The 23476-nt window shown below is 40.6% G+C and overlaps 2 protein-coding genes across 3 annotated transcripts; both read left to right on the forward strand.

Annotated features, from left to right (window-relative positions):
• The first annotated feature begins 317 nt into the window (after positions 1-317).
• ddost (dolichyl-diphosphooligosaccharide--protein glycosyltransferase subunit (non-catalytic)) lies at positions 318-4907 on the forward strand. Its single transcript, XM_053424319.1, has 11 exons — positions 318-591; positions 1154-1264; positions 1361-1447; positions 1558-1661; positions 1767-1861; positions 2150-2243; positions 2565-2713; positions 3354-3501; positions 3624-3744; positions 3879-3985; positions 4270-4907. Exons 1-11 carry the CDS (start codon positions 357-359, stop codon positions 4417-4419), a joined length of 1401 nt encoding a protein of 466 aa, XP_053280294.1. The 5' UTR covers positions 318-356; the 3' UTR covers positions 4420-4907.
• Positions 4908-5721: 814 nt separating this feature from the next.
• On the forward strand, positions 5722-23040 carry plekhm2 (pleckstrin homology domain containing, family M (with RUN domain) member 2). 2 transcript variants are annotated; one of them, XM_053424320.1, is made up of 20 exons: positions 5722-6271; positions 8113-8219; positions 8540-8649; positions 8765-8864; positions 9670-9757; positions 9846-10020; positions 10730-10789; positions 12664-12952; positions 13035-13820; positions 13901-13976; positions 14579-14669; positions 14911-14975; positions 15149-15237; positions 16084-16216; positions 16649-16839; positions 17764-17829; positions 17977-18136; positions 18790-18969; positions 19825-19941; positions 20098-23040. In XM_053424320.1, exons 1-20 carry the CDS (start codon positions 6212-6214, stop codon positions 20233-20235), a joined length of 3081 nt encoding a protein of 1026 aa, XP_053280295.1. In that variant the 5' UTR covers positions 5722-6211; the 3' UTR covers positions 20236-23040. The 2 variants fall into 2 exon arrangements, with proteins under 2 accessions (XP_053280295.1, XP_053280296.1); XM_053424321.1 differs by having other exon boundaries at positions 13901-13970.
• Positions 23041-23476: the final 436 nt, after the last annotated feature.

Here is a 23476-nt window from a genome sequence, read left to right on the forward strand (position 1 = left end):
GTGCTTTGATTTTACTTTAAATCATATTCATACTAATATTTGGTATAAAAATGTATGGTGAAATTAGGCACCTTGGATTAGCACAGGATAATAACTTGTTCACATTAATTGTATTTAAAATTGTTTTCGTTGAGATAACAATGCAGAAACATGTATAAAAAATACCGATCTGGTTTGTGATTGTTCAATAAATATGTAGAATTTGTGACATTTCCGCGATTGTCACTCTCCATAATAAAACTTTCATCCCATTGGCTGAGTGACAGTCATGATGACGCGTTCCTCTCTGTGATTGGCTGGATCCCGGGGTCAAAGTTTACTCCGCTGCTAACGCTGACGTCCACTTCTGCGGGAAAATGGCGTCGTTGACAGGAGTCGTGCAGACGAACCGCCCCGGTTCTGTATCACCGTCCAAAAAGCGAACCGTTACGATGACCCAGACGAGGTTTATCCTGTCGGTCAACAATGTCCTGTTAGTCCTGTCGCTAGCCTCCATGCTGCATTGTGCTGCGGCTGACGGGAAGACGCTGGTGCTGCTGGACAACTTCAACATCAGAGACACCCATTCAATGTTCTTCCGCAGTCTGGCAGGTGCGTACACGACTAATGCTTCTTTTGAATCTATACCTCTGCTCATCTAAACGATCAGACATCAGTGTTTTGTTGCAGACGGTTCTCTGCAGGGAATATGAAGCCTTAGCGACATGAAGACCTAGACTTGCACATCAAGGATGCTAACTTTAGCTTAGCCATACCATGTTCGCTCTGCCTCACCAAACTCCATCCAGTTATTTAACAATTTAACATGTTTCTAACTAAATAATGATACTCGTCGTGCAAAGTATGGTTTGCTAATACTGCACTCGATCTATACGGGGCCGGTCTTCATTACGGCTTACGTCTGGCACATAAAATTGTCAATACATGACTATTATTACGATTTTTTTAGCCGTGATTCTTCAATAAAGCTTCACTGGTTTCAAAGTGATTCGATGTCACATTAGAGCAACTTCAAATGAATACACACAAGGTTGTGAATAGGACTATTCAAATGTTGTATTACATGTATGATTCACTTACTCATGCAATGTTCAGCCTTTTCGCCAGTTTTGTTATCTGTATCCTGTGTTTGTAATGTACCTCTCGTTTTTAGATCGTGGCTTTGACCTCACAATCAAGACCGCCGATGATCCCTCCCTATCTCTGATCAAATATGGCCAGTTCCTGTACGACCATTTAATCATCTTCGCACCATCAGTTGAGGGTAAATGTGACACTTATTCATCATCATGTTGTCAGGTGAATGGCACCTTTGCACTGTGAATCAATTTGCATAACGTATGTTTGTGGTCATCTGCAGACTTTGGAGGAAATATAAACGTGGAGACTATTACAGCCTTCATCGATGGTGGAGGAAACGTCCTGGTTGCTGCCAATTCAGATATTGGTCAGTGGGTTTCTAACAGCATTTGCTCAAATTTTATATAATTTAAAACACTGGACGATTTTCCTATATTCACGATTTTCCTATATTCACGATTTTCTCCTGCTACACAGGTGACCCTCTGAGGGAGCTGGGCAGTGAGTGTGGCATTGAGTTTGATGAGGAGAAAACTTCTGTCATTGACCATCACAACTATGATGCGTCTGATCCTGGAGAGGTAAACAGAATTTTGACAACAGGGCAATTCATTTAGTTTTGCACATTTGTTGTTAATATCTGACATTGAACGTTGTTATTTACAAGTGATCCCCATTTTCTCCAGCACACCCTGATTGTCGCTAGCCCCGAGAACCTGCTGAAAGCTCCCACTATTGTCGGCAAACCCACTGGAAAACCAGTTTTGTTCAAGGGTGTTGGGTAAGCACGACTTACTGCAGTTGACACCGCTGATATGCAAAATAGCTGTAGTGAAAACTGACCCTCACTGTTTATCTTTACACGTTTTAGATGTTTACCCTGTTGAATAAAATGCTAGATTTGTACTTTTAGCAGCACTTCCCTAGGTTTGACTGTTGCAATGACTTTTGACAGAAGAGACATAAATACATTTTTCATTTGTTTAGCCATCTGATAAGATCTACTCATTGTACTCGCAGTGCAAACTATGTGAACGTTTTCTAACCCTCTCACCTTCCTTTCATCCAGCATGGTGGCAGACCCAGAGAACCCTCTTGTCCTGGACATCCTGACTGGCTCCTCCACCGCTTACTCCTTTTTCCCTGACAGACCCATCTCTCAGGTAACATGCCTTACATATCATCATAATGCTAGATTATGAATTCAGAAGAGGTTTAATGCTTTGGTGATCCTCCTTTGTCCTGAGTTTGTATAGCACCAGCTTATTTGCTAAAACTCTTATCACTTAATGAGATAAGGACTTGGGGCTTTAACTACTGGAGGCCTGAATGGATATTCCAATTAATTTCCGTCATCTGTAGCTTTGGAAATGCGATAAGCATGTGGGTGGAGTATCAGAAGCTGATAATAGCATTCGATTTTCTGTGATAAAAAAAAAAATGAACTACTGAAGGTTACCATTCATTCATTTTTCCTCCTCTAGTATCCCCATGCTGTCGGCAAGAACACCCTGCTGATCGCTGGCCTTCAGGCCAGAAACAATGCCAGAGTGGTTTTCAGTGGCTCTCTGGACTTCTTTAGCGATGCATTCTTCAACTCTGCTGTGCAGAAGGCCACGCCTGGCTCCCAGAGGTGGGCCTAACTGTTCTTCACATTCCTGTTTGACACCATTACAGCTTCTAGTCCCCAATTCAAAACTATCATCAGTGTCTAGTTGTCAGTTGATGTGTCTAGCCCTCTATGGTCAAGCCATGTAAACAGGTGTTGTGTCATTAGTCGTTCTTACAAAATCTTAAGATGGTTTTAGTTCAATGTCTTATCAGTCCATTAATGTTGTTGTGATTCTCCACTTGTGTGCATTTTAAGACAGTATTTCTAATGAATGTCTCCAGTCGTGCAACTCAATGTTTTCTTTAAATACAGGCAAATTTAGTTTGCCTAAGCTTTTGAAATAGTTAAATATATTTAAAAACATGTGTTGTTAACCTGTAATATGTTAGACAGTATTGACAGTCCCTTATTCTTTCTGTAGTATTGGTTGATTTGTGTTGACTGCTGATGTATTTTGTAAATCATCAGTATTTAGACATTTACACTTAGGCATGTTTGAAACCTCTCAAGTATTAACAAGGAAGTTAATACTTGAAATAGATTATTGTATCTTCTCACTTACAAACAGCAGAACATTGATAAGTTGATAAAAATTCAGTATAGTACAGATTTCATACTACTGTGTTTGAAGCCCTCCTCTCCTTGCTGTTGTCTTTGTTAGGTATGAACAAACCGGGAACATGGAACTGGCTGAGGCTCTGTCCCGTTGGGTGTTTAAGGAGGCCGGTGTACTCAGGGTGGGAGCTGTTACCCATCATCCTGTGGGAGAGATCAGTCCCCCTGCAGCGTACACCATCACTGACCTTGTGGTGAGTTTATATTGTCAGTGATGTTTTTGCACAGTCCTCGATCTGGAGGTTTATTATAGCCTGAGTGAGGAGCTGTATATTTGTACTTTATACCTAAATCCGTGTAAAACTTTCCCATGCAGGAGTACAGCATCGTCATTGAGATGTTGGCCGAGGGCCGCTGGGTCCCCTTTGACGGAGAGGACATTCAGCTCGAGTTTGTGAGGATCGATCCCTTCGTCAGGACTTACCTCAAGAAAAATGGTATTTTAGCTCTCATAACTCACTGAGCTTAGTATGAAATCTTTACAACCCAAACATATTTCCTAGGAACATTTGAGTTTCACACATCTTCACTGTTATTTGTATCCATTAAATGCTGTGTTGCTTTTTGCTAGGAGGTAAATACACCATCAAGTTCACGTTGCCTGATGTATATGGAGTCTTCCAGTTCAAGGTGGACTACAACCGACTGGGATTCACACACCTCTACTCCTCCACCCAGGCAAGTTAATCGGACAGTTCACTTTACCTGAAGATGCACAAAACAACAGTATGGTTACTCATAGGAAATGTCCTTGCATGTAAAGAGATAAATTAATTGCTTATTTTAAATTTGTGGATTGAATGGACATTTTTTAATGGAAAAAGTATTGATGGCAAATAAACTGACCAGTCTGAAAATCTTCTAAAATCTTGGTGTGTTATCTGAAAGGGTTCCTTGTTGATGATACAGCCATGCTCAAATGTATGTTTTGGCTAACCTCCACATTTGATTCTTTACGACAGGTATCAGTGCGTCCACTGCAGCACACTCAGTACGAGCGCTTCATCCCCTCAGCCTTCCCATACTACGCCAGCGTCTTCTCCATGATGATTGGCCTCTTTGTCTTCAGCATAGTCTTCCTGCACATGAAAGAGAAGGAAAAATCTGACTAATGCAGAGAAACCATGGGGGAAGGGGAAAAAACGAGATTATAAATTTGAACATGTGGTGTGAAGAATTGAAATTGAATGTCTTGGTGGCTTGAATCCTCACACAGGGACTTGGACTGCAGTCCTGTGCTAAAAATACAGTTTCTGTTCACTTGTTGGAGCTCTCAACTAAAGGCAAAAGGGGATACTTTTTTCTATTTTTTTTTTTTTTTTTATCTTTCTGCTTTGACCCATTATATGTTCAGAAGTCAGTCGGTGTTTGAATAAAGTTGCTTTATGTTAGGATTAGCTCCCAAGTAGAGCTCTTGCCTCAGAACAGAAGTCCATATTACAATTTGACCAACATTTTCGAAGACAGGAAATATTATTGTGGTAACTACATGCACTGAATATGCCAACTTTTTTTTTTAATGACTTTTAATGTGTTTCCAAAAAATGCTGGAGTCATCCTAATAAAATACTGACATTCCACTCAGTAGAAACCCCTGCCATTTCTATGACTCTGTGTGATTTTCACAATGAGCTCTGAACTCAAAAGTTTTGATCGTTTTGATATTGCAACGGTTTGCATAATGTTGTTTATAGTGATATGCTGTAATGGGAACTGTTGGTACGTAGACTATCTACCCCATAAATAATATAAAAATACACTTTTAGATCTACATATTCTTTGCAAAAAAGGTTCAGTTTATACAGGATGAGTTAATTTACTCCACTTACTACTTCTGAGAAGCTACCAGTCAAATGTATAAATTAATTCACTTAACTGTGTCTGTTTATTCAACAAGTGGTCGTACTGAAGTAGATCAGCGTGAACTCATTCAAATAATCTCAAGTTTCCACTTTGATTTGTCACATGTAAGAAAACACATGGTCAACGGTACAGTAAAAAGTGTTGGAAGAGAGAAAGCTCAGCAATGCAATTAGAGCAAAGTCAGGGAATATAAAGTGAGAAAAATAAGACGTTTTACATAAAGGAGCCGAATAAATAGAAAACAAATACAATACTTAATACATGAGTATGCAAGTGTAAAACCTAGGTTACAAGTGTATACTGTGTAATTATTTATAGAGGTGAGTACAAAAAACAATGCAAACAGCCAGCTAGCAGATATAAATTAATATAGATAGAATATTTTAAGTAACTCAAGATAAAACACGAGTCTTGCACATGCGCCGTATTTGAGTGTTATTTCATACGATTGAAATCAACCATTATTTAATGGGGTTTTGTTTTTTATTTTATTTAATGAGCATTAGGTTCGGTTTCCTCCCCACGCAAGCGCACTGAGTCAACTAGTGACGTCAACTGCTCATTTAGGAGCATTTAGGTCAGTAAGGCAAACAAGTTTGATGTAATATGCGTTATTGTTAAATACGCTTAAAGACAACACAAAGTATTCATCGATAACTGACCAGAGAGCTGTGACCGACAGTGTGACCATGTGTGACCATGTTCCGCAGGCGGCATGTGAAAGTAGCCGCCCCCAGTTTGATTAGCGCTAAAAAGTCTGGTGGCTACAGCTCCTAGCTAACCGGACCCCACAGGACCCGCTGACAGAGGTCGACACATCCCGCTGCTTCCCAGGCGTTTACATGGCCTTTATGACGTAGTGGTTCCGTTTAAAAACACACAACAACACAGTGTTTACAGCTGTCAACCTCAGCTCTGTCGTTGCTTGGCTGCTTCTGACCATGATAGCTAGCTAACGCGGGCGGTGTTAGCGTTAGCAAAACAAGAGCGGTGCTGTGGAAGTCAGCTGACAACCTGCCGCGAGCTGCCAACAGACCAGTGATGGATCAACTCAAAGTGAAGGACCGCATTTTGGAGAACATCTCCCTGTCTGTGAAGAAGGTAAGCGGCGCCCGGGCGGACTGCGGGAGTTTATTCATCTTATCTGAAGTAGTGGAGCTAACGTCTGATCTAATGTCTCCTAAACAGGGCAACTTTCAAGTCGTAGGGGGTTCACTTCCAGCTCTCTAACATGGAAGGGCCTTGCCCTCAGTGATGGAATCAAACACGCACTGAATTCCCTATAATTTCTCATATCACCTTCATGTGTTACTGCCTCTGTTGTCATTCAGCTTCAGTTTTGATCACTGTAAACACTAGTGGAGCCAAGCTGCTGTTAGTCCACTGCGGCATGTGTTGTAAACACACCTGCAACCGTACTACACACACATTACAGCACAAAGGTTACCTCCTTGATCTTTGTTACACTTTCCATCCGTTATGAAATACATGATAAAGAATCGTTTGACCAGTAATCTATGGCATTATGAAACGGATTCTTTTATAACCTGATAGAGATCACAGCATCTTCTACCTCATCTACCTGCTTGTTTGCACATTCTGTTTTCAAATCTTAGTTTCCATGCATGCCCATATGGGATATATTTATCATGTATTTCCCCAATTCTACCCCCCCTGCTCCATGATCAGATCATTGCATTAGAAGGGCCCATCTTTGTAAGTCTAGTGCCGTAAGCTCAGGAATACTGTGTCTTGAATCCACATTTGTCTAGCAAGTTTTTAGTTCATCAGTTTATCTCTTACTGTAGTGACAACGAGTGAAGGGATGAAGAAAAGGAAATTGGCAAGCCTTCAAGGAAGTGTTCAGTGTTTACCTCAGACAAACATTGCTTACTCAAATGGTTCCAGTCCACTAAACTGTCTGTGCAGTCCATTCAGAATGGAAAACCTTACTACTGTACTATGTTTTGTGTTGCTTTTACTCAACATACTGAGACTGAGTTTGAAATTAGATAATCACTATAAAAAGCTAAAAGTGGCACATTTTGATCATTAATGTAATCCACATTAGATCAACAATATTGGATTTGTAGACCTTTTGATTAGAACCTTTACATCCCATATGTCTATATTCAATACTGACAAGTTCATTACAATATATTCGTATTAGAATAATTTCTCTCCGTAAGCATTGCTGCCCAAATTCCATATGGGCTTAGCTGTTCTTTTACCACATAATCCTCCATTTTAGGCAACCAGAAAAGCTTTAAAATACCTTTGCTCCTCAAGTCCCTAACCCAAAGGCATCAGCAGCATGTTTCCTTTGCTGCAGCCAGCTGCACTTACTTGCTTAACCTGTTTTTGCCTTAATTCTGGACCACAGCAGTAAAATTGAAATTCAAGGAGTACAGGCACACTGGAATCACAGCAGTAAAACACCTACTCGTTTGGAGTTAGGTCAAGGACATTCCACTGCTTGGCCCTAAATTCCTTTGTTACTTTGACTTGAGGTTTCACTTTAGGATAATTGTCCTGCTGCACTCTGGTGAACCTAAGAGACGATGTATAAAAAGGGTTACAGTTCCTCCACTGTTGTGAAGTTGAACACCATTATGCATGCTTGATCAGTTATTAATATTGTTCTTGGTTGTTGTTTTGTTTCATGTAAGGTTTGCTCGAGTAGTTGCAGCCGAAAATATATGCACTAACGATCATTACTTTTGTTATCAACAACATATACCTTCTGCCGATCAATACATTTCGGCTGCCCATGACAAACAACTCCAATGAATATCATTTTGCAAATGTATCTTGTTATCATAACTTTTCAATTAAATTCATGTATTGAAAAGAGAATTGTGGCAACTTTTGTAACTAGAATAGAAGCAGATTTACCTTGCTTTTACCAAAACAAGCAGAACAGAAATCATGTCTCTCTACAGTTGCAGAGTTACTTTGCGGCCTGTGAAGATGAGACTCCTGCTATACGGAATCACGACCGGGTCCTGCAGCGCCTGTGTGAACACCTTGACCATGCTCTGCTATATGGGTAAGAGGCTTGTTGACAGTAAATTGCATACTGTAAAGAGGGAAGATGCATAGCGCACATAGTATCAGATTAGTTTTAATTCATCATACAAAAAGTCCTTTTATAGATCATATTATTATCATATTGGCATCAATGTTTGTTCAAGTTTCATGTCAAGAAGACACATGTATTTTTCCTGATTTGACAGTGTTTATCAAACTACATGTAATTGATCAAGCATTTCGTGATTCAATTCTTTTAGCTCTGGGACCATCACTCCACTCCCCTCTCTTCCTTAGGCATCAACATTTTGTTATCATTGACTGTTTTCAACATTGCAGGCTGCAGGACATCTCCTTAGGCTACTGGGTCCTCGTCCTTCACTTCACCCGGAAAGAGGCTGTCCGCCAGATAGATGAGCTTCAACACATAGCAACCAACGTTGGTCGAAGTGAGACATCTCTCTCCCACAGTCAAACTTACACATTCAGACAGTACCTGGGGAGGGTAAAGATTCAGTCATCATGCAGTGGGAATATACTGTCTGTGCTCTCTATTCTGTTCAGGTCGTGCATGGTTATACCTGGCTCTGACTGAGAGCTCTTTAGAGAGCTATCTGCGCCTCTTCCAGGAGAACCAAGGTTTACTACAAAAGTATTATTTCAAGTAAGTCATCCAGCAATCCTTGATTACGTGATGTACATACATGAAGAGGATCAAACCTCAAAGAATTGCTTTCTTTGTCTTTTATCCTGAAAAACAAACTGATATAAATTTGCCTTATCCATTATAATTTTTTTAACACTGCTTATGTTTTTTTTTGGTAAATAAAGCAGTTTTCAGGCATGAGCTGTAGGAAAAATCCGGAGAATTGGCTCGGAAGTTTACCCGCAGGTTGCCTTTCACAAATACACATCACAGCAAGACGTTCTCTGCACAGACTCGTTCACAACAGTAACTTCCTTTTAAAATCCTCTGCTTTATTCAAAAGAGTGGGGGAGCAGCCTGGTGGATCAGGCAGAGGCAGGAAGTGTCGTCATTACTCCATTGCAGAGATCACATGATTTTCTTTACAACACACAGACACTGCCGTCAGTTTTTCTTACCGCAAACTATAGAGTTGTCTTTGTTGGTATCTTCAATGTGTGTTGGTGCTTTTTCTGCGGGATTTTTTTTATTTTTTGCGTCTGTCCAATGTTAGTAGCGACATCAACCTTCCCCATCACTCACGGCGAATCCAGCAGGAGGCCCCTGCTGTGTTCTCGCATCGACTTCTCCTGAATTTCTACAAAACATATACATGGAGGCCATGTCGAGAAATTCTTCAGAAACTGCTGAACGTCTCACTCTGATATTTGCGTTCACACATGCACCGCCTCCAGAGAAAATAAGGAGGATGTGATTTCAGTGCATGTCTGAGAGAAGCTTAGAAGTCGCTCACATAACCTCAACTACTTTCCTTTCCTGCTAGGAACGCACTGGTTTGCAGTCATGACCACCTCACTCTCTTCCTCACACTGGTCTCCGGCCTGGAGTTCATTCGCTTTGATCTGGAGCTGGTTAGCATCACTTTCATTACAATATAAATACAGAGGTTTAACATCAGCAGCATGTCAGTAACGTTGTTGTTGTGTCCTGCTGGGTCAGGATGTGCCCTATCTGGATGTGGCCCCTTACATGCCAGAATACTACAAACCCTACAACCTGCTAGACTTTGAGGAAAGGCTGCCCAGTTCAGACAGCTTGTCCCTGCACTCCTTTACATCGCTCACCTCCACCAACCTGGAGTGGGATGACAGTGCCATAGCCCCATCCAGTGAAGGTAAGGTGCACTGGGATTTTCTGACGACGAGACACACCCATAACTCCCTCCTTATTGGCTCCCATGCTTCACTTAATCAGAAGTAATTGTATTTTTTTAGAGGAGACACACAGACTGAAATGGTTTGAGATTAATTTGGGCTTGAAATGGCTCATTAAAGGTAGTATGACACCTCTTAAAATTAGCCCATCAAATATCTAGTGTCACCTCAATGGGCTGTTAGTGCTTAGCTGGACAGTTATTGTTCTCATGTTACTTTGCTGCTAAACTACTACACAGGGAATGGCCACCTTTTAAATATGAACTCCTACCAGACTACATCAAAACCTTAAAATTACAGTCACATGCTTTGGCACAAGTTCATAAAGTGATGTCAAGCTAATGGCAGTTGAAGCAGAAGTTGGATTGAAACTTTGCAGACTCTCGTGACTCATGACACCTAAGAGCATTTCATCAAGCGGATCATGTGGCATTTAGAGACCTTTGGTTACAGAATCCTCTCACTGGTGTGATTGCAGCGGGCCAGTGAATGCTTTCCCAATCACTCTTCACCAATTACTGAGTCAGTTCCCCTCTTTTAGTTCCCACTTGTCTCTTTCTCCATTGATTCAGTTATTTTGAAAACCACATGTCATGTTTTTTTTAATGTTTCAGTCTTCTCTCTCTACTACATCTATCTAATGCTGAGTGTTATCCCTCCTTTTTTTAGATTATGATTTTGGTGACATCTTCCCCGTGTTGCCGTCATTGCAAAGTGCAGACTGGGAAGGTGGGACATTGGTCAACCCCTTCATCCTTCCTACCCTCCCTTCCTGTTCTTTTTGCATGGCATTTCCACAACTTGTGCTTAATTTAATGCTGGGTCCTTTAGCTAGTAATTACAAATGGTAATGGTAAAAAAGCTCACTGATCTAAAATACTGCTGATCTGAGAACATGAAAGCTAGACTTGGTTGAAAGGGCCTTATATTTTGGGATATGGATTCAACTGGAAAGGATTGGTGTTTCATTGTTTCCTATTAATTATCTAGACCATGGCACCCTTTCATATTGAGTTGTTTCATAATGAACCAAAACATTGACACTTCTAATAATAACATAAGAGATCTCTAGCTTGGTGTGGAATTTGCACTGATGTATGCCGCATGCTTTCTCGCACTGTGGAGTACAGCATGCTTGTGCTATGGTCCATAATGTTTTTACCATCCATGAAGACAGTCAGACCTAAAAGTTCCAGCTGCAGTTGTTGCATACAATTCAGTTCTCTCTCTCATGCGAGAAAGTTTTTCACTCTTTAGACAATGTACCTCATTCTGAATCTGTTGCACATTAGAGGGACTTTTGTGATATGCACCCTGTTATCACCATAGACCAAATTCTGTGGGGAAACTGGTGTTTCCATCTAAAGTTGGATGGCACATTACTGTAATTACTGCATAACTGGAAATTATTTCATGAAGCCTATAGCTCAACTTTTTAATGAGCTAACAGACTTCTTTTAAACATACCTGAATGTTGATTCAAGTGAAAGCAACTGATAGTGCTCGTCCATTTTCATCAAACCTTTTGAAAATTTAGTGTATGGACACAAGTAATTGAACAAAGATAAAAAGGTGGCACTTTTCATGTTAAGTTTACTGGTAAGTTTGCTTTTTCCTGGGAAGTGTTGGGTGGGCACATGGGAACTGTTCTGTCATGTTCTGCATGTGTTCCTCATTTGGGGAACGATCCTAATGCTGACTTGGCTTCTTTATTCACTACAGCAAGATAAATACCTGGCGTATATGGTACTCACCCTGTCCAGTCTATCTCCAGTACATTGTGTATTTGCCTGTCTGGTGTGATGTTGTTGTAATTCCTTCTCTTCCTGTATAATATGTGGCACTAGCCTAGGTTCAGCTCCACTGTTGGGTTGAGGTTAAACTCAATAAATAGTTGCTCAAGGTTGAAAGTAAAAATGGCTCTGTATTACTACAGCATCTGTTTGCAGTAAGCATCATACACAATGTGTACATGTTTGTTGCCTTATAGATTATTTAATTATTCATGATATTTATAGTATTCTTTGCTTCTTTTCTAGGATGTGAGATTATCCTTACATCTTATTTTACAATTACCAGTTTGTCCTTAACCTGGCTGATACATAATTGTCAAAAGCTTTTAGTGACTATAAACATAGCATTCAGTCCATTTTCTAATGCATGACCCATCCGTTTCACATCAGTAGAGTTTGACCTCGGCCTGTGCCACTGCAAATAAAGCTGCTGCCTGTGTACCGACTTGATATCTTAAGCATTGGATTTTGTGCCTCTCTGACCCTCTCGCCTAAAAACGCTGCAACCCCTAACATTTGTGTGCGATGCTGATGAAGGAAAACACAACATTTTTGTGAAATTGTCTCGCTGGTCAACTCTATAGTACTGATAAAACTAAATACATGTTCACAAATTTATGAATAGAGATAACTCTGCTCTAAATTACCATTTCAAACAAAACCTTTTAATGTCAACATTTGCATCTCCACTTACCAGCGAGACGGCACCAAAACTTAAGTGTTTTTCTTTGAATATATAGACTGTTTATTGCTGTTGGTAACAGCTGCTTTATTATTAAGTTAATTTTTATTTTTGGCTTTTAATGATAGAGGGTGACCTGACCGACCAGGCCAGCTGCCCACGGTCCAGTGGATCTGATCCCCAAACAGTCATTAGCGACACAGTGGTGCTTTCGGTCAGCTCTGTGAAGGTGAAGGTAGCAGCCCATCCTCCTCCACACAGCCCAACATCAAGATACAACCCCTTCAACGAGGACTCAGACACCAACACCACCAACACCTCAGCCGACGTCACGCCAGTTCACATAGTGAGCCGCCATAACAGCATCACGGCCGGAGATGACCCAGAGTACACCAGCAATGAGCTGGAGGTCATCAGGTACAGTATCTACAGATGTATTAGTATTGTAGCTTGGTTTTAGTAAAGAGGAAAAATGCAGCTAAGTACTGTTTTCTTCCAGGATGGCCAGACGAAGGAAACCAGCCAAGAAACGTCGAGGGAGGGGCTCCACAGATTCCATTACCAGCATCCACAACTCTGTCTCTTCTGACCTCATGGAAATCGAGGCCTCGGAGGATGTGGATTCATTAAATTGCAATTTGATGCATCTGGATGGTGAAGGAGAGTTGAGGAGAAGCAGGGTGGGATCAGAGACAGTTGATGAGGGTGATGAGGACGGGGTAGAAGGCCTCCTGCGCCTGCCAGAGATGACTGACACCTCCATGGACACCATGGGCCAGCCCCTCCGAGACGTCATGGAGCGGCTCAATGGGGCTTTGGATAGGGAGGCAGCCTGGGAGCACCTGGAGGAAGAGGAGGAGAAGAAAAATGGCTGTGACCGGGGGCCCGAGCCTCCTGCACAGCAGCCCTTTCGAGAGGACTCAGGGGGCGAGCCACCTGACCCGGTACCAGGAGAGACTCTGGGCACAGGCCTCAACCTCCTGCAGGCCTCTCCTTCACCGACAGACATTTGCTGCTTTACCGCCAACAGTCCAGACTCTGCTCCCACAGGTGGTGGCCACCATGACTCTACAGAGCATAGCCAGTCACAGACTCTTTCAGGTTGCCATAAAGATGAGGGAGAGGCAAAAGCGTCAACAGGACAGGAGCTTGACATAAAGGAAGAGGAGGAGGAACATTTTCAAGAAGAAGAAATTGCCCATAATTCATTTAATGTGCAAACAAAACAACGGCTACAAGAGGAGGAGCTTAGTCCCTTAGAGAGTTCTCACCCTGCAGAGTTTAGGTATGAAGTTTCTTCAAAATGAGCTGTTAGTGTTGCAATGTTATCCAGTGTGTCTAATGTTCTTCATTGTTCTTCATCAGGGTGGACAATAATCACTTGCTTCTGTTGATGATCCATGTATTCCGAGAGAATGAGGAGCAGCTCTTCAAGGTGAAGGCAGGCACAGATTTTTATTGTTACTCTTTTTGAAAGGAATTATCATTCTTTAGGGATGTGAAAGTGCACAGCGTGCATTTTAATGGCCAGCTTTAAAATGTATAGTTGAATGACAAATTTAAGTATAGCAGCACAGTGAACTTTTAGCATGACTGTTTAAATGAAACTGTTTTTATAAAGTTTGCTCTTTCCTACATGGTCTAACCAGTTTTGCTGTCACACTTGTTTTGACATCAAAGTGGTTTGGAGGCTGTTGCTCAGTGGAAGTGTTGCAAGGCTCAGCTTCTAATTCCCGTTTCACAGCTTTTACTCCAGCAGTAATCATTTATTTGTTTGGCATTAAGTAACAACCTTCATTCACACTTTTTCACCAAATTGTGTAAACATAGATGCAGATGTAACTATTGTAATAAAAAGGACACTGGTCTGTGATACTTGATGAAAACCAAGATCTGCTGTTCTCTAAAACCACAGTCACTTATATATATGTTGCAGCATGCTATAATGTGGAATCCAGTTTCCAGAACCCATCACAAATGAACAAGAACAGTTAGAGACGGATGAACGTAGACGTTTCCAAATCTTTATCATTGTGTTTTCAGATGTTGAGGATGAGTACAGGCCACATGGAGGGGGACCTGCAGCCCCTTTACCTGCTCCTCACTGACTGTTACATCTACCTGCTACGGAAGGGTGAGTGGCTGGACCCAGAATGCATGGGCGTAGGGTGGAACAGGCCAGGTCAAAAATTGTACACTGTCTACCTGTCCAAGCAACCCAGAGAATTTCTATTTCTCAAAGCTCTTAGCAGGTCTGAGATGTCGTGTTGAGATAGTTATACATTAGTCCGATAAGATATACGCTTTGTCCTAGAGCTGTTCTACATAAGGCTGCTCCAATGGCTAAAAATATATTTCATTGATTTTCATCACAGGTGCTGCAGAGAAACCCTACACAGTAGAAGAAGCTGTTTCTTACAATGAGGTGGACTATCTTTCAGTAAGTGCACAACAAAGGTTTATCATATTCTCATGTGCGCCGAGGTCTCAGGCTGTTCGTGTGATCTATGGAGAGTTAACTACATGATATTCATGAAGATTCAAGCGTGTTGTAACAGAGCACTTAATTAGTGATGTGTCTAATAAAGTGGTTGTAATGTTGTGTTCCTGAAGGTGGGCCTTGACCAACAGACGGTGACAGTGGTTTGCACCAACAGACGAAGAAAATTCCTTTTGGACACAGCTGATTCCTCACTGACAATGTGAGTTTCCGTTTATATCCTTGTCATATGTTTCATAATACTAAGACTAATTACTATATCAGACACATTAAGATTATTGTACTATTCAGTGCAGTAAATTTTAATTTCCACCTGTCATCAATATGTCTCTGTGATAAATGTTCAACTGGCTGAGTCCCTGTGTAAAGAGACAAAGTGCACATAAAATCTCAACTCCTCATGTGTGCATCTGTAATCTTATGTGTCAGGAATCTAGTGACCTACATTCAACCTTGACCCTAGTCTATTGCAATGATAAGAGGTTATTAAATGTTATTTCTGTACATTTGTACAGCAAGACCATTGACTAATAGAGCTATACAGGGTGCATCATAGGGCTTGGTGATATGACTTATAGAATATGACTTATTAGAAATAATAGCTATCAATATCGCTATTATTTCTGCCTTATACCTTGATTATTATTAATGAACAACCCCGCCCCCCCCCCCCCCCCACATATTTATGTTCATGGTTAAACAGGGCTTCGCCTTGTTCTGCAACAATGAGGTTAAAACAATGCGTTATTATAATCTGCAGAAAGAACTTCTCTCCTGTCTGCAGGAGTGTTTGTGTGTGTGTCTGCTCGTCTGAGCGATCCCTTCACACAAACTGAAAACCACGTTTATTTCGCTATCACTCGATCATGTTTGATCATGAATCCAGATTGTTTTAACTATTTCACGTTTGGTCTCGAGTTGTGTGTGGCAGATGAACTGAGTGTGTGCGAAAGTTGGACTTATTTTCAATGTGTTTAAAGACATGACATTACAAGAACGGGTCAAACTAGTGTAACTTCATCCAGTGTATCTTTCTTCTTAAATACAGCTGGTTCCTATCCATTCTCAAGTCAGCCATGGTGAAGGGCTGTCGTGAGCCACCTTACCCCTCCGTGCTGACTGATGCTACCATGGAAAAACTGGCTCTCAATAAGTTTGTCTCCCAGGAATCTCACTGTGAGGTAAAGAAATGTTGAATACCATCATAGGTCTGGTCTTATGGAGAAAAAGCGAACACATTCTTAGCATGACTTTCTTTTATCTGATCAGATGAATGAAAATGACATACCAATGTAGTTTTCCCACCAACTATGTCACCATGCAACAGTTACATAACTTGTCAACAGAAAAGGTTCTCAAACATGTTCAGAGCTATATGCTGTGGAACCTGATTTGGAAGTTATGTAAATTGAACATGCCATGCTAAACACGGTTATAGTCATTTAATTTCTCTTTTCTTATCCACCAAGAAAGTGCCTGGCTAAAAACTTTGTGTAACCTCTGCATGTAACTAATGCTGATAATTATAAAAAAGCTCTACAAATGTTTGATTGTCCATGCTTTTCCACTCTGATCTATAGCACTAATGAGTGAATACTTGCTTGAATTTCCAGGTAACAGAGGTGTCTATCCAACTCTATTCACTGGTCCACTGGGAGGATCCAATGGACATGACTATGTCTCCCCAAGGTGGCCCACCGAGCTCTAGAGGCTCTTCCAGTACCAAGGAGGGGACTGTACAGTACCGGTCTGGAAACACTTACCTGGGCAAAGAGCTGTGGAAAAGCTGCTACCTTGTGCTCAGGTATGAGCAGCTCAAACATATTGTTTCCCTTATCCACTGGCATTAATGTTATTTGTTTGTTTCCATACTTCATACTATGCACATTACACTACAATATGTTTCACTTTCTTTCACAAAAAACATTCTTTTCACATCCCGTCGTAATATTTATGGTATTTCAGTCTCACACCTCACAAAACCTGTGAGATGTGCAGTGTAAGGTCCTCAGTTCTAAACGCCCTCACTTCACACTTTTACTTTAGTGAAAGATGCAAAACATATTGGATGTAAATATTTCCTTGAGGTTGTGCCTCCTCTCAGCATCTGCCACTCTCACACATGCTGAAAGCTTGGGATCCATTTTGTGGGTGTAGAGCAAATCAATCCAGCAGGCTTCTAACCAGCATTACACACTGTTTAATATATAATACAGGGTAGAGACTGCTCTCTTCTCTATTACAATAATTTTAGTCTAATATAGTTTTAAAAAAAGCCTTAAATAAATTAAAATGTTCTGCTCTAGGTCGTAATTATGTTTAGGTAGGTCTTGATTGTTACCGTTCATTAAATGCCACCTCCATCATGCTTTAATTTTAAGAGAATTATTTTGGTGACCTTTATAATATGTTATGTCCCTCCTCAAGGTTCTCTCTCATTGATGACAGATTATGGTATTAAAAGTTTTATACTGAACTTTTTGAAACCTACATAGCCCCTGTAATAATACACTAAAAATGAAGGTGCTAATGATTTGATTAGAACATTATTGTTTTATTAGTTGTTTTTTTTTCGAGAAATAAGAAAGCCCCACCAAGACCAAAATGCTTTGAAACAGGTGGTCAAGCTTTCGTGGTTTTATCAATATTATATAATTTTTTCACCAATTATGCAATATAATGAGCTTCTAATAAGATGAATATAAACAATTGTCCCCTTTTCTTGCAGCAAAGGGATTCTTTACCTGTATGCAGAAAGAACAGATGGGATACCTCAGCTGTCCGTCACTATGGGGTAAGTTTTAAGAGTCTGAACGGTGATACAGGAGATGGTGAACCGATTGAGTATTTGACTATTCAAAAGCAGTAAACAGAACTGTGTTCACTGATTAGCACTAGTATATGTTCATGCTCATTGCTCCACCTTCTTATTTCTCAACAGAGGAGAGCATTGTGGTGGCTGCCGGCGCTCAAACAGCACAGAGCGTCCCCATGCATTCCAGGTCATCCTGACAGAGCGCCCGCCGCTGGAGCTCAGCGCCAACAATGAGCAGGACATGGCCGACTGGATGCAGCTGCTCTGCCAGTCCGTCTCCAAAGGGGTAAGGAGAGAAAGTCACACAATGCACTCGTTGCATATATCCCAGTGTTTTCAGAGAGACATGGAGATAGTGGTGGTTGTCAGTCTGTCTGTTCAGCACAACTTCAAACTAAAAGTATTTAATGTTGTGCAGTATGTACAAGCTGTAAGACTAAACACATTCCACCCCTCAGTCACATGTTGTGTGCTTACTCTCACTTCAGCAGTTACAGATGAAGCCTGTCTTTGTACTTTTTCCTGGAGGCATGCAAACATGTGAAATCAATGCATGTTTTCCTCACACTACAATAACTCAAACATGCTGAACCAGTGCAAGTTTTCTTCTGACAATAATAATAATAAGAAAAGTTTTCATTGTGGTATCCAACACATTGGCGTTTTCAACTGAAATGGAAAGCCCCTCTAAGTCCGGTTGGATGGGCTTTTCTTACAGCTTCAACAGGAAGTGACCATGGATAAACGCACATGGTCAAATAATCCCTGTGTGGATTCTCTGTGCTGGATCATTTGTTTGAATCATCTGTTACAGGACCTGCTGATCTTCATTGTTTGCCGGGATCATCGGGTTTTGCTTGTGTGCATCTCTATGTGGATTGATCTAAGCTGCATTCACATGAGCACGGTCTTATTAAACTACAACCATGTTACTTCCAGGTCATCCCTCAGGGTATGGCTCCCACCCCGTGTATCCCATGCTGCCTGGTGGTGACAGACACGAAGCTGCTAACTTGCCATCAGGACTGTCAGACCAGCTTCTTCCGTTCTCTGGGAAGCGCCGATGTTTGTGATGTCACCACTGTTAACCTGGAGGCCGACAAGGAGTACTGTGTCATTGTGAGTGATGATTTGTTCAGCGCCTCCTGGTGTTGGATTATATGGTTTTAGAATTTGTTTTAAATTTTTTTTATTTGATTCATGTTTGATCTCCATGCCATACCACCAACACAGTTATTTAAAGGGATAGTTTACCCAAAAGAGAGAAAATTCACTCATTATCTACTCACCAATATGATGGAGAGGTGGCTGAAGTGTTTGAGCCCATAAAACCATAAAACACTTTTGGAGTTAGGGGTGAACAGTGTTGCAGTCAAATCCAATACAATTAAATTAAATGGTGACCTCTTCTTCAAACGTATAAAGTAGTGGTGAGTAGGTAATGAGTGGATTTTTCATTTTTTTGTGAACTATCCCTTTAATTCTTCTCTGTTCTTCTGAAATGTGAAATTGATCAGGATAAACATAGCTATCAACATAGATGACCGGGTTTTATTTTTAAACTATCCCACATCAAGTTAGATGTTATATGAATTAAACTGATCTGTTCTTGATGATAGAGCATCACTATGAGTTTATGTAAAGTATTTCCAGTCGAAGAAGGGGCCCGCCACTCATTGCATTATACATCACACTACACTGGGTACTGAACAAACTGTAAACTGAACTCTGGTATCATTGGTATTCGATGATCATGTGTCTCTGATGGGTTTAAACAGGATTTTCCCGACTGTTATTATAATCTGCCCAAGTGATTTTAGTCAGTGTTTGAGCTGGATAAATAGAAAACTAGGCTTATGAGTTCTCTACTGTTCTGGATAGAAACATATACTGTATTGGCCTGAATACTGTAAAATATTTTTTATCTTGTGTTAAGGCCTTTAATGTAAACTTGTCCCTCGTTTCTTTCACCAGGAGTTTGCAACAGATCGAACCCAGTTCCTCCCTCCATGGGTGTTGTACTTCAGCGGCTGTGAAGAGAGAGATCGGCTGCTGGCGGCGTTGGACCAGACGTGGAAAGACATTTACCAGGTCAGAACACACTGTAGACTGCCATTGTCACATGGGCTTAAGGGAAAATACAGTAAAATTTTAAGAACTGCAATATTAACTGTTCCAGAATATCAGCAAATACTATCTTAAATCCAACAACTACTGGCTCTTCATGAATTTCCCCACTCTACACAGGTTGACCTTCCCCACAGAGAGGTGTCTGACCCGTCAGTGCAGAAGCGATGCAGCGAGGCCCTTGCCCTGATGAAGAGTGCCTGGCAGAGGGCAGACAGTCTGGCCCGAGGCAGAGCCCAACGTGAACCCTGGTGCTGACTGACACACGTGAACACATATAGCTTACCTTTGGTTAACCACTGAAACTGATGTAGAAAGACATTACAAACCAGTCAGGTGACGATGAAGTGTTTCTATCAGAGAAACCTCCTGCATGCATATGGCAAAGATATGCAACTATGAGACTTCCTCCCTTGTGACAGTCGTTTCCATTTCATTCTATTGATACATTACTGTTATTCATCTATCAGAGGTTCTTCAGACATAGCAGCAATGTAGGAATAAATATGAGGAATGAAGGAAAAGTTTGGTATCACATGATGTGATTTACATATATGAGAAAAGCACTGCAGGACATGGTGATGTACTAATGTACAATGCATATAGAGTAGCTGATTTCATTGTAAGAATTTAAAACCGATTTTCAATACATCTTGCACTCAGATGTATCCTGCTGAATTAAGTCATTTTGACAATTAAGAGATTTGTCTCAATACTAAATTTCCTTATTCAACCCTTGACTTTCAGTCAGTAAGAAACTACACATATAAACACATACATTGAATTTGGAGAAAGATAAAAGATCTGTTACCAGTTTCTCTGCACAGCGAGTTAAGAAAATCATTAATGATTTATTTATTTAAAGAAAGCTGGATGTTTCTTATTATATACTTAATATATGTATCCAGAAAGCCATATATGAAGGGTATGTCGTTGCTCTTTTGCGATGTGGAAAAATGCACACTCCTTGCCTTGCAAACACACACACAATCCATATATACCGTCTCGTCTTGCACAACCCACAACTGTGGGATGATGACTCCTGGTTAACAGAGTCACTGTACAAGATGTTATACTGCAGCCTGACTGTGGAGTCATTACAGAGCAACTGTACAGTATCAATGCATAATCACTGATTGTCATGTATGTGTCTCATTCAGTTTGTGTGAGGACACAATCCTCTTCACTACATTATCCTGATAGAATGAGGATCTCAATATGAAGTATGCCTGGATATTTACACTGCTACATGACATGTTCATTTATCTGAGATCTTGCTTTACCCCTTGAAATGTTGTCAGTCAGATAAACTATCAGGAAATGCAACAGACTTGCCTTTACCTCCCCTCTCGAGACGAGCGGAGGCTTCCATGCAGACTTGCACATTGTTTTTTGCTGTTAGTCTCTTTTTTTAAATTGGTACCAATTTTTGTATTTTTGTTATCACTAAAACATCCTGTTTTTCTTTCCATTTTAGAAGAAAGCGGGAACAATTGTTACAAAACGATTTGCTGAGTGGTTACATTGTCTTAGTGTCGATTTCTGTCTGAATCAGAGAAGGTCTACTTCTCTAGCCTGGTTAAATAAGAATCACTAACCATTAAGCGCTAGAATCACAGCTGCTGTTTTTTGTTTTACACCAGTAGTTTGTGACAGCAACACTGATTTAATCTGGCAATCTACCAGCTATAAAACACTAGATAGTGGTAACTTCACTGGTCATTCTTTTGAGACCTAGGTTCCCTAGGTTCACGCGTCTGAGTTTTTAAAATAATCCTCAAATAGCCTTTAAACGTAGAGCAAATGCTTCACCAATAACATTATCTGATATTCCTTGTAAATGACATAGGGAGTGGATGGTAATGGTTATGCATGTTACAATCTGTCCTCAACACTGAGGCCTGCTGCTGTGACAGTGCCAGTGTCTAACTGCTCTTATTACAAGGCAGAGAACAGTGTGGTTTCTTCCGCAATGACAATTACATTTTTTGACTGAACTGGATCATTTGGCCAAGTAGTTTCAATTGTAATAAGCACTGTTATTACATTTGCCTTACACTGTACATTTGGCTGAATTAGGAGACGTAAACAATCCTCATAATTTGTGCTGTGATTATTGGAATAGTCGGAAACTCTGACATAATGTCCTGCCACAAATTGCATGGTCAGCTAAGTAAAATACAGAAACAGAGGCATTGAGCAGTCACCAGTATCAGCCCCACAAATACAGTGTGTCTCCTACTTGCATGTTCGCACATGCATACTTCTTTCTCTATCGCACACTGTTTCTTCAAAGTCAGCATCACTCAGTGCTTTAAGCCGTTCTAAGTGCCACTTGTTCTTGCTCATCTTCTGCTCTTTTACAAAGAAATTTAATCTCAGGTGAAAAAGGTACTTCTCATCCAAAACCTTAAGAGTCACCGTGCATTTTATAAGATTGCTGCTGTTTGTCTAATTACACGTTGTTTAAAATCCATTTTTCTACTTCTGTTCCTCCCATGTTCCATGAAGCATTATGAATTTATTTTTGCGTGCACAAGGGAGACGGCAACGTGATACCATTAGATGGAGAAGGTTTTATTTTGAAATCCTTGAATAATTCAGTGGGTTCCAAAACAGGATTTGGTCAGCTGTTTGATTGAAATCTTCTCCCTCCAGTGGATTACTGAAGAACCTTTTGACCAGGGAGAGAACGGTTTATTATCAATGATAAGCAAATCAAGTGCTTAGAGTTGTGACCTATGAAGTGTAAGTAAAGAAGAACTAGTCTTTTTGAGCTGTGTTTTGAATGTAGGTCATTGCTGGCCAATGGTGGATGACATCCTTTGAATGATGCATTGTGGTAAAAGCCGCTTTTTTGATTTTTGTTCATAAATGTATAATGCATGTCATATTTATGTTATGTTTGGTAGTTTTATTAAATTGTAAATATAGCACTAATCAATATAACACACTGTAAAGTCCCTCAGAAAGACATGCATGTCCAGAGGGTTTTATACTGTTTGGACAGCGTAACTGAATAAACTGAAACGAAACCATGGCTCCTGTGGTGAAACGTGATAACTGTGTCTGTGTCAGTCGTTTTAATGTCTTCAAACCAGTGAATTACTCATGGGTCATGTTAGAGCACAACTCACACCCTGGCATTTTATACCAGTACTGCTAGACTACTGTTTCACGTTGGTGAGTGGAAAGCCTTCTTTAAAAAAAATGATATGACACGAAGTTAGTCAAATTAACTCAGCTGTTTCTACAGCAGCTTCATAGGCAAGGTTTGTCAATGTTGTTATTCTCCCAAGTCACCAGTAGAGGTCATATATGTAGTTTATTCTCTGTTATAAGCTTCTTACAGTTAGAAGTTTTTCTACTGAGCTGTTTATAGTGCACCGATGGCGAGTAACACACCCTCAATCATTTTAAGTGACACTATTCATCTGTTTTAACATATTGCCAAAAAGTTTGTATCCTGATAAATTAATGTCTCACTTTTTTCCCAATG

Source organism: Pleuronectes platessa, chromosome 6 (genome assembly GCF_947347685.1).
Source record: "Pleuronectes platessa chromosome 6, fPlePla1.1, whole genome shotgun sequence".
In the NCBI taxonomy this organism is placed as follows: domain Eukaryota; kingdom Metazoa; phylum Chordata; class Actinopteri; order Pleuronectiformes; family Pleuronectidae; genus Pleuronectes; species Pleuronectes platessa.